Source organism: Hemiscyllium ocellatum, chromosome 36 (genome assembly GCF_020745735.1).
Source record: "Hemiscyllium ocellatum isolate sHemOce1 chromosome 36, sHemOce1.pat.X.cur, whole genome shotgun sequence".
NCBI lineage: Eukaryota > Metazoa > Chordata > Chondrichthyes > Orectolobiformes > Hemiscylliidae > Hemiscyllium > Hemiscyllium ocellatum.
In genome coordinates this window covers 40012294-40027138 of record NC_083436.1, presented here as the reverse complement: position 1 = coordinate 40027138, position 14845 = coordinate 40012294, and the positions used below count along the sequence as shown (strand labels likewise).

Here is a 14845-nt window from a genome sequence, read left to right as displayed (position 1 = left end):
GAAATGGTGAATAGTGGTTCCAGCACTGAATCTTGTAGCATATCATTGAACACAGACCTCCAGTCTTGAAAAACATCCATGTCTCCTACCATCAAGTCAGTTTTGTATCCAACTGGTTAGCTCTCCCTGGATCCCATATGATCTAATCTTACTATCCAATCTACCATGTGGTATAATGTCAAAGGCCTATCCAAAGTCAATTTGACAACATATACTGCTCTGCCTTCATCTATCTTCTTGGTCATCTCTTTAAAAAACTCAAATTTGTGGGACATGATTTCCCATGCACAAAGCTATGGTGACTATCCCCCATTAGATTTTGCCCTTCCAAATACATGTGGATCTTGTCTCTTCAAATCTCTTGAACAACTTATCCACCACTGATATTACACTCAGTCTGTATTCCTGAGCTTTTCCTTGCATCCTTTCTTAAATAATGGTACATTAGTCACCCTCCAGTATTCCGACACCTCACCAGAGGCTGTCATAGATACAAATATTTCTGCTTGGGGACTCTTAATTACTTCCCTACCTTCTCACAATCCTGGGATACACTTGATCAGGTCCCAAAGATTTCTCTATCTTCTTGCATTTTAAGACATCCAGCATCTCCTCTTCTGTAACAGACTCTTTTCAAGACATCGAGTAAAAAATGAGGTCTGCAGATGCTGGAGATCACAGCTGCAAATGTGTTGCTGGTCAAAGCACAGCAGGCCAGGCAGCATCTCAGGAATAGAGAATTCGACGTTTCGAGCATAAGCCCTTCATCAGGGCTTATGCTCGAAACGTCGAATTCTCTATTCCTGAGATGCTGCCTGGCCTGCTGTGCTTTGACCAGCAACACATTTGCAGCTCTTTTCAAGACATCACTAATTACTTCAGAGTTCCTAAGTTGTGCATCTTTCTCCACCATAAATGCTGACAAGAAATATTCGTTTAGGATCTTACCCATTTCCAAAAGGTTCCACACATACAGGATCAGCCATGAAGGTGTCTATCTCTCACCATTCTCTTACACTTGATACTTATTAAACAGCTTGAGCTTTAGAATCTATTTCTTTCTTAAATACATTCAGCAATTCCGCTTTGACCATGTACTGTGTTAGTGAATTCCAGCAATTCACCATTAGTACTCAACTAAGAGAAAAACAATGTTGTGTGGACCCATTTTCTCCCTTTCATACCTTAATTTACACCGATTTTACATCTCTTTTTTTTCTAACCAGCATTAACAATCCTTCTACCTGGGGTTGCACTGGGACTCTATGCCATTTGACCTCTTGCTCCTCCTCTACATCTGTCAAAAGTATACAAAACATTTTCCAATATCTTTCAGTTCATAAAGAGTCATACTAAAGCAAACCATTAACTGCTATTCTCTCTCCAAGAATGTTACAAATTTCTAAAGAGGTCAGTATTAGAACCACTGCTTTCTTGATGCATACAGTATTAAATGATTTAGACTTGGGCTTCAGGGCCACACTCTTCCCAGACTCAACTCAGCTCGGGGCCACAATCCCCCCAGACCTGTAACACAGCTCAGGGCCACATCTTCCCAGACCCGCAATGGACAGGACAACCAGTACTTACTACAAATCCAAAACCTTCAGAAGCAGTTCTCCTTCCAGATCCTTGGCTCCACATTCGCAGCCATGTGCCACCACCTAATCTCCCTGCAGTCAGCCCTGCCTCAGCTCAGGCCCACACTCTCTCAGAATTGCAAAGAACCTCTGCTATTGGCTTATAGGACACAACTTTAAAATTTACAGAACTCATAAAAATCAGTCATGTGAACAGTACATCAACAAACTTCAAGATGGCAGAAACAGGTTGGTAGAATAAGTTAAATTTACTGCAGAGATTTGTGAAGTGGCATTTTTTTCAGAAGAATGAGGAGAAGCAATATAATCTAAAGGATACAGTTGTAAAGTTGGTGCAACAGCAGGAGTGGGGGCATAAATGTTCACAAATCTTGCAAGATTGCAGGTTGAAATGTGGCATAAATGGCAAATGGGATCTTAGACTTCATAAATAGAGGCAGATGTATTAAAGTAATAAAATTACTATGATCTTTAAAACACATTGTTTGACCCTCAACTGCAATACTGAGCCCAATTCAGAGCACCATATTTGAGGTGTGAAAGCTTTAGAAAGCATGCAAAAAAAATTTGAGAGCTGTTCGAGGAACAAGTGATTTTAGTTATATGGACAGATTGTTAAAGCTAAGACTGTACTTCCTGAAGAATGTTGAAAGATTTAATCAAGGTGTTCAAAGTCACGAGGGGTTGAGGGAGAACAGATAGAGGAATTGTTTCCATTGTTAGACTAGTCATGAACCAGAAGACCACAACTTAAACTGAATGGCAAAAAACCCAATGATGGCATTAGAGAAACGTTTTTCTATGCAGTGAGTGATTGGAATTGCATTGTGTGTGTGGTGGAAGCAGATTCAGTCTTGGCATTTAAAAGGGTATTTGGTAAGCACATGAAAGGAAAAGATTTGCAGGTCTACATGGAAACATTTTGGGAATGGCACCAGGTGAGTCGCTCTTGCAGAGCCACCACAGACTCAAAGCTTATCATGATACTGTGGGTGACAACAAGAACACAACTGTTGCTGGGAAATCATCCAAATCAGACTGAAATCAAGCAAAGTGAAGAAGAGATCACTTTACTATGCCAAGTTTTTCTTGAAATGGTGAGAAATTGATGGTTTACTTCTCAATCAGTGGATTAGAGGGAATTTCAACCTGTAATAACAAGCAGCAACAGAGAACACACCTTATGATTCTGAGCAGAAGTGCTAACAGAAATGAAAATCTTTAGTACTAGAACCTATATTTCAAAACTGCAGAATCTTTATTTGCACTTAATTTCTCATTTTCAGCTAGCAACGATATAACAGGGTCAAGTAAACAAAGCAAATATCGTTTCAAAGATGGTACAGTAATCATTATCATGAATACACAAAGCAACACAAAACTGAGAAACCAAAAAAAAACCAACTGTTGGGACAAAACGCAGATTAGAAGTTAAGAAATCCATAGAAATCTTAAAAATGACCACAAATTGAGAAACCTCTCTTCACTCCTTAAGGATTTATTAATGAAATTTACATCTGATAGGTTCAGAACATTTTCTTTGTTTAGGATTCCGATGAGCAATGTATTCCTCTTTATAGCCAATTAATTGAGGAATATAGGCCAAAATACAATTAGTACACAAAAAGTAGCCTGGTCTGACAAAATACTTGTAAACATGAAAAAAGACCTTGGAGGAGGACAGAAAATGTTGAATTGTAATGCTATAGTACCAATGTTTTATCATGCTGTTTCAGTACAGCCTACTTATAAGTGGAACTACAGCAATACAATATTAATACACATGGAAATTTATTTCTAGTGTTTTAATATGGCAAATTCTCATTATTCTCATACATTAGTCCCCACTCCTATTTTTTCATTAAAAACTACACATTCCATCACATACAATAAAAAATGTTTGTTAATTGACAATTTCACTAGTTCCAATTACATTACACATTCTTTCTCAGAGTTGTGTTGCACACAGAATTTGGTTGACTTAACAACGATGCTTATGGAGGATGTAGAAAAGTGCGGCTGAATGCTATAATCCCAATGAAGTCTTCAATAAAGTTGCTATATTAAGTGGAATGCTCCCCTCGCCTCCTTAAAAACAAAGAAATTCAGATTAGGGCAAATTTAACAACATCTACAGCAATTTTGAAGACAGGCAAGGCAAAAACCTGGAAATGCTAGCTTACAGGTGGCATTCTCTGAAACAGATAACAATCATATAAAGCCTTCTTTTAAAAAAAAGATCAGGGAATGAAGGATAGAATTAGAGAAGATTGGATGTTGCGTGGTTAGTACATTATTCTCTTTAGAAACACAAATTTTACAATTTTCAGCACATTATGTCCACACAATCATCAAGCACCTATCCATTCTAGTCTCATTTTTCCAGCACTTGGCCCATAAACCTGTTTGATATAGTACTCCAAAAGATCAAATACTTCTTAAAATGCTCTGTTGACTCCAGCTTCCACCACCCTTTCAGGAAAGGAGTGCTGGGTGAATAAATTCTTCCTCAAGTCCCATCTTAAAATCCACGTCCCTTGTTTACTGGCTCCTCTGTAAAAAAGGGCATTTCTTCTTACCTAACCTACCTTTGTCTCTACTAGTTTTGTTTACCTCAATCATACCACCACCACCACCACCCCACCCCACTTCGTCTTCTCTACTCAAACAAAAACAAGAAGAAAGTGAGGACTGCAGATGCTGGAGATCAGAGCTGAAAATGTGTTGCTGGAAAAGCGCAGCAGGTCAGGCAGCATTCAAGGAGCAAGAGAATCGACATTTCGGGCATGAGCCCTTCTTCACGAGTGAGGAAAGTGTGCCAAACAGGCTAAGATAAAAGGTAGGGAGGAGGGACTTGGGGGAGGGGCGTTGGAATGCGATAGGTGGAAGGAGGTCAAGGTGAGGGTGATAGGCCAGAGTGGGGGTGGAGGTGGAGAGGTCAGGAAGAAGATTGCAGGTTAGGAAGGTGGTGCTGAGTTCGAGGGTTGGGACTGAGACAAGATTGGGGGGGGGGGGGGGGGGGAAATGAGGAAACTGGAGAAGTCTGAGTTCATTCCTTGTGGTTGGAGGGTTACTAGGCAGAAGATGAGGCACTCTTTCTCCAGCCGTCGTGTTGCTATGATCTGGCGATGGAGTCCAAGGACCTGCATGCCTTTGGTGGAGTGGGAGGGGGAGTTGAAGTGTTGAGCCATGGGGTGATTGGGTTGGTTGGTTGGTCTGGGTGTCCCAGAGGTGTTCTCTGAAACGTTCCGCAAGTAGGCGGCCTGTCTCCCCAATATAGAGGAGGCCACATCGGGTGCAACGGATGCAGTAAATGATGTGTGTGGAGGTGCAGGTGAATTTGTGGCGGATATGGAAGGATCCCTTGGGGCCTTGGAGGGAAGCAAGGGGGGAAGGTGTGGGCGCAAGTTTTGCAGTTCTTGCGGTTGCAGGGGAAGGTGCCGGGAGTGGAGGTTGGGTTGGTGGGGGGTGTGGACCTGACGAGGGAGTCACGGAGGGAGTGGTCTGATAGGGGAGTGGAGGGAAATATATCCCTGGTGGTGGGGTCCGTTTGGAGGTGGCGGAAATGACGACAGATGATATATATATGGAGTTGGTGGGGTGGTAGGTGAATACCACCTGATTTATTGCTTTCAAGAATCTGGGAATACGGACATATCAGGGTCTCTGATCAACTGTACTTCATATGGTCCTATCATTCATCACCCCATTTTGAATGACTCCAATTGCTGACATAGATTTTCCCATGAGTAGATTCTCGTGTTCACTTTAGTCAGAACCTGTCTTATGTTAAAATCAACCTTCCCCAATTCAGAACCTTTATTTCCAATTCATCCTTGTCCTTTTACATGATTACCTTAACCAGCAAGAATTATTGTCATCATCACTGAAACACTCTCCACTGAACTTCCACTACTTATCTAGCTTTGTTTCCGAAAATCAGAATAGAAGAACAGGCAGCCTTCACTGTCACAAATACTTTGAGTATAGTGAAACGTTTATACGTAGCCAATTACAGCAATAGCTTAGCTACAAAAAGTACCGAGGCACAGTTTTGATTGCTACAAGATGTAGAAAATACAGAAAATAAAATGAAATGGTTTAGCATAACAGAAATAAATGTTTAGTCCACACTGGGACCTGGCTCCATACCACACTGACAATATGGCATGCCAGGAGGTCAGGTCACTGCACCATACAAGGGGGCCCTGCGGAAGGTCATCATGCTGGAAGGCCATTGTGCCAGGCCAGGAATTGTCACTCACTGGAGGCCAGAAGTCAAAGAGGGATAAAGGAGGAGAAGGAGAAGGAGGAGGAGGAGAAGAGAAGCACTGAGGGGAAGGAAAAAAAAGAGAAAGAAGAACAGGCAGAGCAGGAAGCTCCAGCTGGAGCTCACCTATGTAGTGGCAGGCATGGAACGGCCCTCTTTCTTGTAAGAGGCTCTACATCCTGGCTAACAATGTTCTGCTGGACACATTAAAAATTATGACCCCTCTAAGCCTTTTACACTTTGTCTATCCCAGTTAATATTGAGGAAGTTTAAATCCCCAACTTACTATTTTACACGATCTTAAAATCTGCTTCTTTTTAGACCAGTCCCAATAAATGGCATCCATCTTCAAATGCACCCTTGTGTCATTTAATTTCTGGGAGGTAGCTACAATCCTGTTGTACATGTTTTCAATGCAAAGCAATTCCACCTCCTAAGCTTCCTCAAGAGAACATACATTCTCATGGAATTGGAGGTCCACGAGAATACAGAATTTAAATAAACAGCTTTGTATATGGAAAAACACTTCTGTTTTGTGTAGCCAACTTTTATTTCCAATACTACTAGATGGCAAACTAACTGAAATTGGGACACAGTTTGCATTTATAAAAAGGAAAAAAGGTGGGATATTCAATTGCATAACTCACCTGTTTCTGTTGAAGTCATATCCTGTTCTAGTTTCAATTTATGTTCACCAATTTTAAGCATGGATTCTTCAATAGTCCCTTTGCTGATCAGTTTTACAACATGCACTACCCTACAAATGAAATAAAAATGTTATAAAATAGTAAGATTGTTTTTTTTTAAATTGACCCCACGTTCTTCCTTTACAAATACTGATCCAATCTCTACAAATAATGCAACAGTTTTTGCATCAGCTTTACCCATTAGCATGGATAGTCTGTTTGTTAAAAAAAGATTCCCCTCATTAACAAGCCTGCATGTGTCTCTCTGCTACTTTTAAATGGAAGATCTGGAAAATTTCACTGTTCACACTGAAATCCTAGAGCTTGAAATAGATCTGTTATGGCAGTTAGAACATCTAGCCTCCAACTTCAGATGTGAACTATTTCTGACCTAAAATTTGACCCAACATTCTGACCATGTTTCATTACTCTGGCTGTATAACATTTTCATCTTAGTAAGGTTTCAAACATGGTTAAACCACGAATCATTTCTTCACTAACAAATAACTGGAAAGATCCATCGCAAATTCTGAAGTTAAGTACAGCATCATTACAAAAAATTGAAAACAATAAGTATAACTACAAATTTGTCTGTGAAAACTGAGTCCACCACAATAATTATGAACTCAAACAAACACTTTGCAGTACTATATAACCTATATTAATTGTTTGGAAATGCACTTTTGGTAAGCACAACTGACAAGAATCCAAAGCAGCAGGAAGTATGTTGTGGCTTATTTGAAAATTATCTTATTTGATATGGAAGTGCTGGTTTTGGACTGGGTTGGACAAGGTCAAAAATCACACAACACTGGGTGATTGAACTTTTTGAAAAAGTAACAAAGATGATTGATGAGGGCAGAGCAGTGGACACTATCTCCATGGACTTAAGTAAGAGTTCAACAAGGTTCCCTATGGAAGACTGGTTACGAAGGTTAGATCTCAAGGAAATACAGGGAGAACTAGCCATTTGGATACAGAACTGGTTCGAAGGTAGAAGACAGGGGGTGTTGATGGTGGGGGAGGGGGGGGGGGGGGGGGCTGTTTTTCAGACTGGAGGCCAGTGGCCAGTGGAATGCCACAAGGACCGGTGCTGGGTCCCCTACTTTTCATCATATATAAATGATTTGGATATGAGCATTGGAGGTATATTTAGTAAGTTGCAGATGACTCAAAAATTGGTGGTGTAGTGGACAGCGAAGAAGGTTACCTCAAATTACAACTGGATCTTGATCAGCTGGGCCAATGGGCTGAGGAGTAGTAGATAGAGTTTAATTCAGATAAATGTGAAGTGCTGCATTTTGGGAAAGCAAATCTTAACAGTACTTACACACTGAGGTAAGGTCCTAGGGAGTTTTGCTGAACAAAAGGACACTGGAGTGCAGGTTCATAGCTCCTTGAAAGTGGAGTCACAGGTAGATAGGATAGTGAAGGTGGCGTTTGGTATGCATTCCTTTATTGATCAGAAGGAATGGTCTCGCCAAAATGCTGATAGGGATGGGGAGGGAAATATATCCCTAGTGGTGGGGTCTGCTTGTAGGTGGCGGAAGTGGAGGGATCATCAACCACATGGGAGGGGAAATTGCTGTCTTTGAAGGAAAAGGCCATCTGGGTTTTCTATGGTGAAATTGGTCATCCTCAGAGTAGGGGATTAGAATTGGTCAGGTATTGTTTGGGGTGCCCAGGGTCACAAGGTCTGTCCCTCTGTAGTCTGGGGAGTATACAATAATCAGTCCTGCTGTGTTTGTGTGTGTACGCATATAGAATGCAGCCATTAATGTACAATGGTGAGAAACAAGAGATGGGAGGCCAAGGGAAACTGTAGATGTGAGTGCTACAACCTTCTCACACAACCTTGACTTCAATGAGCATGGGTGGTTGTGTGAGAAGATGTGAATGATTGGTGCATGACTAAGATGTGGGACTGGGACCAACACCAGGAAGCAGTAGGTGGAAGTTTGTGAGAAACAAAGCTCACATATCAATAAATTTCAGTCAGAGTCAAATTCTGAAGCAGCGAATTTTAATGAAACGTTCTTGCAAGATGAGTGTCTAAGAAGTAGGCACCCTGATCAAAAGGTTACATTACAATTTATACAGTTCAGCTGAGTCTCTCGGTACTCTCCTTTCACCTCATACGTGATAGTTGTATTTCTCTGTGCAATTGCTAATCTAATCGGTTTACCACATCTGTCTGTGGCCTGTTGTTAGTGTGCAACCCCCCCCCCCCCCCCCCGATATCTGAGTCTCATTACTTATGCTGACGTAACACTGAGTACGTGACTTTTGCAACTATATGTCAATACCAGTCAACCACCGCCCTTTTTGGTTAGCTATTTCTTGGTATACACCCTCATGATTCTGCCTTGCGATGTCTGCAGAAGCAAGATGCAGCTACTAATAGCTGTTTGTGCAAGCATAACTAGCTTAACATACACCCACCCCCCCTCATGATTCAGCCTTGTGATTTTTGCAGAAACAACATTTGCAAGCACCTCTCACAAGGTGGTTTGAGAAGATGAGATGAGCAGTTAAATAAGACAATCTGCATAAAATTGTGAGGATCATCAAGGCAAATGGGGTTGACAGGGAGGACAAGGAAGAAAGGAACACGAAGATTACAGGAGTTACATACACTGAAAGGCTGAGTCTGCATCTTGTGCTGTGAAGTGTAACCTGTGTTTCCTTTCATCCTCAAACAAATTGGTGGAAATGAAAACAGTTGGCAGTGTTCATGCTTTTATCCTTGATAGTTGGCTCCATTTGTGTGATGCGAGGCCCTTCAAAGGGCAACAGAATTACAAAGACACCCCATCGTATAGGGGAAGGGTATCTATTATCACAAAATGCTCTATGTAGATCTCAAGAATTGAGCTATTGTGTCAACTAAAAATCCTGGCCACAAGTAATCTTGACCACATCATTCAACACTACAAACCAATCATACTAATGGCTGTAATGAGGCTGGAAAGACTCTTCCTAAATGCAAAAGTAGCAATTACATTTCAAGGCTCCCAACCAAAAAAATTCTGGAACAGCTCACTTCACAATGTTCAATCTTGCCTTTCTTAGATATCGTGGGGAGTGAGGGAGAGGAAAGGCTTGGGCACTTACTAACTATCTTGACGGAAGACTTTTGCAGGGGTTGTAAAGTTGCTCCTCTGCTGGGTGCCAGCTTGTACTGCCCTGTCTCCTTGTGAAGGAAGAACATTTGAAATAGGATCAAGTTCCCTCACCTTGTTGGTATGGCGAGGAAATGGGGTGGTGGCAATGTCACTAGACTAGTAACTCAGAACCACAGACGAATGATCTTGAAAAAAGTTCAAATCAAACTATGGCAGATGGGGTCTGTGTATATACCCAGCAAACTGGGTCTGGTTTTCTATGGCTGTCTCCAATCTTGTCCATGGAGGCATGCTAGAGGAAACACGGTATATTGAGGATTGGTGGACTCCTCAAACTTGTCAGCTTACCTAATACCTGGTAAGCCACCTATTGCTTCTGTGCCTCCTTGTGCATTGGATAAAGTTACAAACGATGGTCTCTCCTTCCTGGGGCATATCAGGTTCCCATTGTCTCGCAGCTCTGAATGCCAGCAAATTAAGCACTTCTTTCTCCACTAGCTGCTGTAATGTGCTCCCTATTATACTCTAGCTAGCAAATTCACTATGGTGTCACTATTGAGCTCGTTTGGTGGTGGTGGTTTTTTTTGGGGGGGGTGAGGGGACATATACTGGGCACCAACCACCCACCGTCTAACTATTTCGGGATGTTTCTCCTGGAATGAAACAAAAAGAAAGATTATCTGAGATGAAGGCAGCTAGTGTTGTTATTAATGCTTAGTGTAGATGTGGGACAGGTGTCTGAAGTAATTGAGTGTGCAGTGTAGTGGGGGCATGTCAGATTAGCAAATGGGTAGGGGTGTGGTAGAGCAACAGTGGCAAGCACAACAAAAGAGAAATTACCACACAATGCAGTGGCAACAGTGGTAGAACATTATCCTTGGGAGGAGGTGGGTACAGTAGGTGAATTAGAGTGAGTGTGTGTGACGGCAATAGAAAGATAATGGTGGTACTGATCCTCACAGAGCACACAAAATTATTAACTTGCCTCTGCAGTACTGGATGTTCGTCTGAACTGTGTGAACTCCAGTGACCCGGGTGGCATGGTCTAATGCTATGCTTCCCTCTTGTGATCTTGGAGAAGTTAACCTCCTTTTCTAGCACCCCATCCAACAGGAATCTAAAGTACCTGTTGACAAAGTGGGGTGTCAACTCTGGGGAAATATTAACACACAGCAACATTGAAGGGCTCCTAACTGACAGCACAACAGCAGTTTAAATATGAATTCCAGGTAGCCTCAGCAACGGCGAGTCTTTCAGTTAGCATCGAGCACACAGTAGTGCAAGGGAAGTACCATAGCGATATGATGCAAACACAATGAGGTGAGCTGCAGAGAAGTGAAATAACTCTCTTGAGCCTCACGAAGCAAAACCCTCCACAAAATTCCCCAAAACTGAAGAGCTCACTTTTCATAAAGTCCAGTTTTATATGAATGATTATGGTTGAAAAGCCCTTATGTTTCAGAAAAGATTCTATTTTAAGCTTATGATTTACTGAATTACTAATTACTACACATTTTGTATCATTCATTTACGGATTGAAACGAGTTGGAAGTTATATCAAAACACAGTTCAATTTCTTCAAACGCTCCTTAGAGTTACTCCTCATTTAAGTTGAAACACATTAAATTGCTGTATTGCACAAAGTTATGCTGGCTACTTAATGTGCCCTTGAATTTACACATTTAACGCATTTTAAAATTAACTGACAGTGAATATTAAAATGAAGTGAAAGCATTGTTTTTCCAACATTGGGGACTTTTTTCTTTAGGACTTTTGACATCAGTTTATTGGCAGTGAAGCAACATTTAGAATAGGTTTTCAAAAAGTTTAAAAAGCAGTAACCCATGACCTCTGAACCAGGCTGCACTAAAACAAGCAGCAAATTGAATTAATCTAACCCACAATGAATTAATAGCTAGAAAAAGGAAAAAACATATCATATTCCTTCAGATATATTCTTGATAACTTAGGGAATCTAATATTTAGTTACACTCAAAACATTAAATGCTGCTTACTCTCTTAAAGCCTGAACAAATAGGCTGGAGACTCACCTCTGACAACAACTGGACCTGTGCAATACTGAGGCTACTTTAAGTGTTCGCAATCTAGATATTGTGTAGCACAGTGACTATTCAATTAACCTTACAATATCTTCCAAGATGAAATTTTTGTATTGCAAGATTAATGCTAGTTGCACTGTGCTACTTTGATATTGACACCATCAACCAGAAATAGATTAGCATAAAAGTTTTGGTGCAAAGCAACACAGTACATCAAATAAAGAATTAAATCAGCTGCTATAAGTAGTCTGCCAATTAAATAAGCATCTGAGGTAATACCTCTAGAAAAGAGACAGACATACTGTTATTTAAACTTTACCTCTTCTATTGAGAGATTTTTTTGGTCAACACTGTACACTGTAGAGTCAAGTTTAGAGTGGTGCTAGAAAAGCACAGCAGGCCAGGCAGCATCCAAGGAGCAGGGAAATCCACGTTTCGGGCAAAAGCCCTTAGTCAGGAATGAGCTTTTGCCCAAATCATGGATTTTCCTGCTCCTCAGATGCTGCCTGACCTGCTGTGCTTTTCTAGCACCACTCTAAACTGGACTCTGATCTCCAGCATCTGCAGTCCTCACTTTCACACTCTGCTCTAGTCTTACAGTCAAGGTCATACTGAAGGTGAAAACAATGAAAAATATTGCAATTCTTGATGAGGTATAAAAATGGCTCCAATCTATCCATTCCTTCTTGAACCCTTTTCTTGCATTCCCAGCAGTAAAAACTGTTTCAATGTCATTCCAGTCTATAGTGTAAATGAAAGTTTGAAAGGTATAAACTAATCTTTAAATAGAGTCCTTTGAGTCTTCTCTATTTCTCTCAATGAACAGAAACACAAAACAATTGGGAGAATCTATTAGTATAATAACTGTGCAAGGGTACACTGAAATGGGTGTAGGCAAAAAAAGAATTTTGTGATCATGAAATTACATCAACTCAAAGGACTGTAACGATAACTAGTTGGTATTAGCTTTTTGTGGGGGATGGGTATGGAGTTGCTGGTTAGAAGTAAATATCCACTTTAAACTGGAATGAACTGGGGGAAGGACAGAGAGAAATAAAACATTAATGGGATGTGAAAATATTAAGGAATTTGAGCTTGTTCTGGCATTTTCTTGTGGCAGGGAACATTCTAAAATTTAAACATGCATGGACTTGAGTGAGTAGCAAGTTCATAATCAAATAGCAAATTCATGCTCACTCCTTTACATAATGCATGATATGAAAAATAAATCTGATCAGAATTTTCCTTCCTACACTACGAAAATTATGAAAAAGTGCAATGCAAGAACTAGTCACCCATCTTTTCACAAATCTCAGATCACTTCCAGGTTTCTATATGTCTGCCAATGGATCTCTAAAGCCAATTCCTAGAAAACATAAAAGCAGCGTGGGTTGACTAGCTCAATTTCCACCCAACAACGTACAATTCTGGTCTCCCTGCTAGAGGAAGGATGCTGTGAAACTTGAAAGGGTTCTTGAAAAGAATTACAAGGATGTTGCCAGAGTTGGAGGGTTTGAGCTATAGGGAGGGGCTGAGTAAGCTAAGACTGTTTTCCCTGGAGCATCAGAGGTTGAGGGGTGACCTTCTAGAGGTTTATAAAATCATGAGGGACATGGATAGGGTGAATAGACAAGATCTTTTTCCCAGGGTGGGGCTGTCCAAAACTGGAGGGCATAAGTTCAAGGTGAAAGGGGCAAGATTTAAAAAGGACCTAAGTGGAAAAGCAGAGGGTGGTGCATGATGGAATGAACTGTCAGAGACAGTGATGGACACTGGTACAGTTACAATACTTAAAAAGCATCTGGATGGGTATATGAATAGAAAGGGTTCAGAGGGATATGGGCTTAATGCTGGCAAATTGGACTATTTATTTGGGATATCTGATCAATATGGCCAAGGTGTACCAAAGGGTCTGTTTACATGCTGTACATGCTAAATGGAGATTCAAATGAACCACTATTATTACACTCCAATGGAAAGCCAAAACATTGTGCTCACAAGTTCTTTTGAAACAAGTGTCACTGCTAAGGTCAGAGTTCAGGAATAGTGAATATTAAATTTTTCATCTTACTTTTTCTGTCCTACTCTGTGACATCGATCTTCTGCTTGCTTATCATTGTAGGGATTGCAGTCGATATCATGAAGGATGACAATGTTGGCTGAGGTTAGGTTTATACCCAATCCTCCAGCTTTAGTTGATAACAGGAAAACAAAAATATCCATATCTGTATTAAACTGATCAATCAAGTGGATTCTGAAAAAGCAAATTAGTTAAAGAGTCACTTCCAAATATTTTACAACTAAAAATGCAAAATTTGTTCATAAAAATTAACGCCCCTCAGAGAGGATTAAAATACTCAAATTATTAAGGGGAATTCAAACATTTAAAGTGAGTAAGAAAATAGACGTTGAGTAGTGAAGTATGAACACATTTTGAATAGTAATGATCAGACATCTTTTTAAGAAAAAAAGGTGAAATGAAGTACTTTTAGAAGATTCAGGCTCTAGAATTATCTAGACTTCTTAGACATTATCTCAATTTGGAACACCTCAAAGAAATACCAGCCTGGATAAGTTACAAGCATTAACGCCAAAGTAGTTAACTTCACCAAACAGGGATACAAAAAAAAATCTTGATTTGTTAGGGAAGAGCAAACCATTGCAGTAAATAACACTAGTACAGTAAAACCCTCAGATTAGAAAAATAGAAAAAAAAAACAAAAAGTATTTTAATACAATTCAATTGTTCATGATGCGCTTAGTTCTGCAAGTCATTCAGAATGAAAACAGTAACAAAGGCGTCAAAAGCCTGCATGGAACTTTACAGTTACTAAATGGAACATTCAATCTGAAAGGTGGTGTTTCAGGAAAAGCTCTCATTGAAATTCACTGACAACTTCTAAAAAAATGCTGAAGCAAAATTTGCTTGTGGGAAATGGACATCACTGGCTGGCCAGCACATCTATTGCCCATATCTTGCTGCCCTTGAGAAAGTGGTAGTGAGCTGCCTTCTTGAACCGCTGCAGTCCAAATGTTTTAGGTTAACCCACAATGCCCTTAGGGAAGAAATTCCAGCATTTTGACCCAGCAACAGTGAAGGAAC

At 40.5% G+C, this 14845-nt stretch overlaps 1 protein-coding gene across 2 annotated transcripts in view; it reads right to left on the bottom strand.

Annotated features, from left to right (window-relative positions):
• Positions 1 to 3083: 3083 nt before the first annotated feature.
• LOC132833332 (SWI/SNF-related matrix-associated actin-dependent regulator of chromatin subfamily A containing DEAD/H box 1-like) overlaps positions 3084 to 14845 on the bottom strand; it is a 120394-nt gene continuing 108632 nt past the window's right edge. For both annotated transcript variants that reach the window (XM_060851509.1, XM_060851510.1), the window contains 3 exons: positions 13814 to 13996; positions 6519 to 6628; positions 3084 to 3689 (listed from right to left, as the gene is read on the bottom strand). In XM_060851509.1, coding sequence (XP_060707492.1) covers positions 3628 to 3689; positions 6519 to 6628; positions 13814 to 13996 — 355 coding nt within the window. In that variant the 3' untranslated portion in view covers positions 3084 to 3627. The remainder of the gene's footprint in view (positions 3690 to 6518; positions 6629 to 13813; positions 13997 to 14845) is intronic.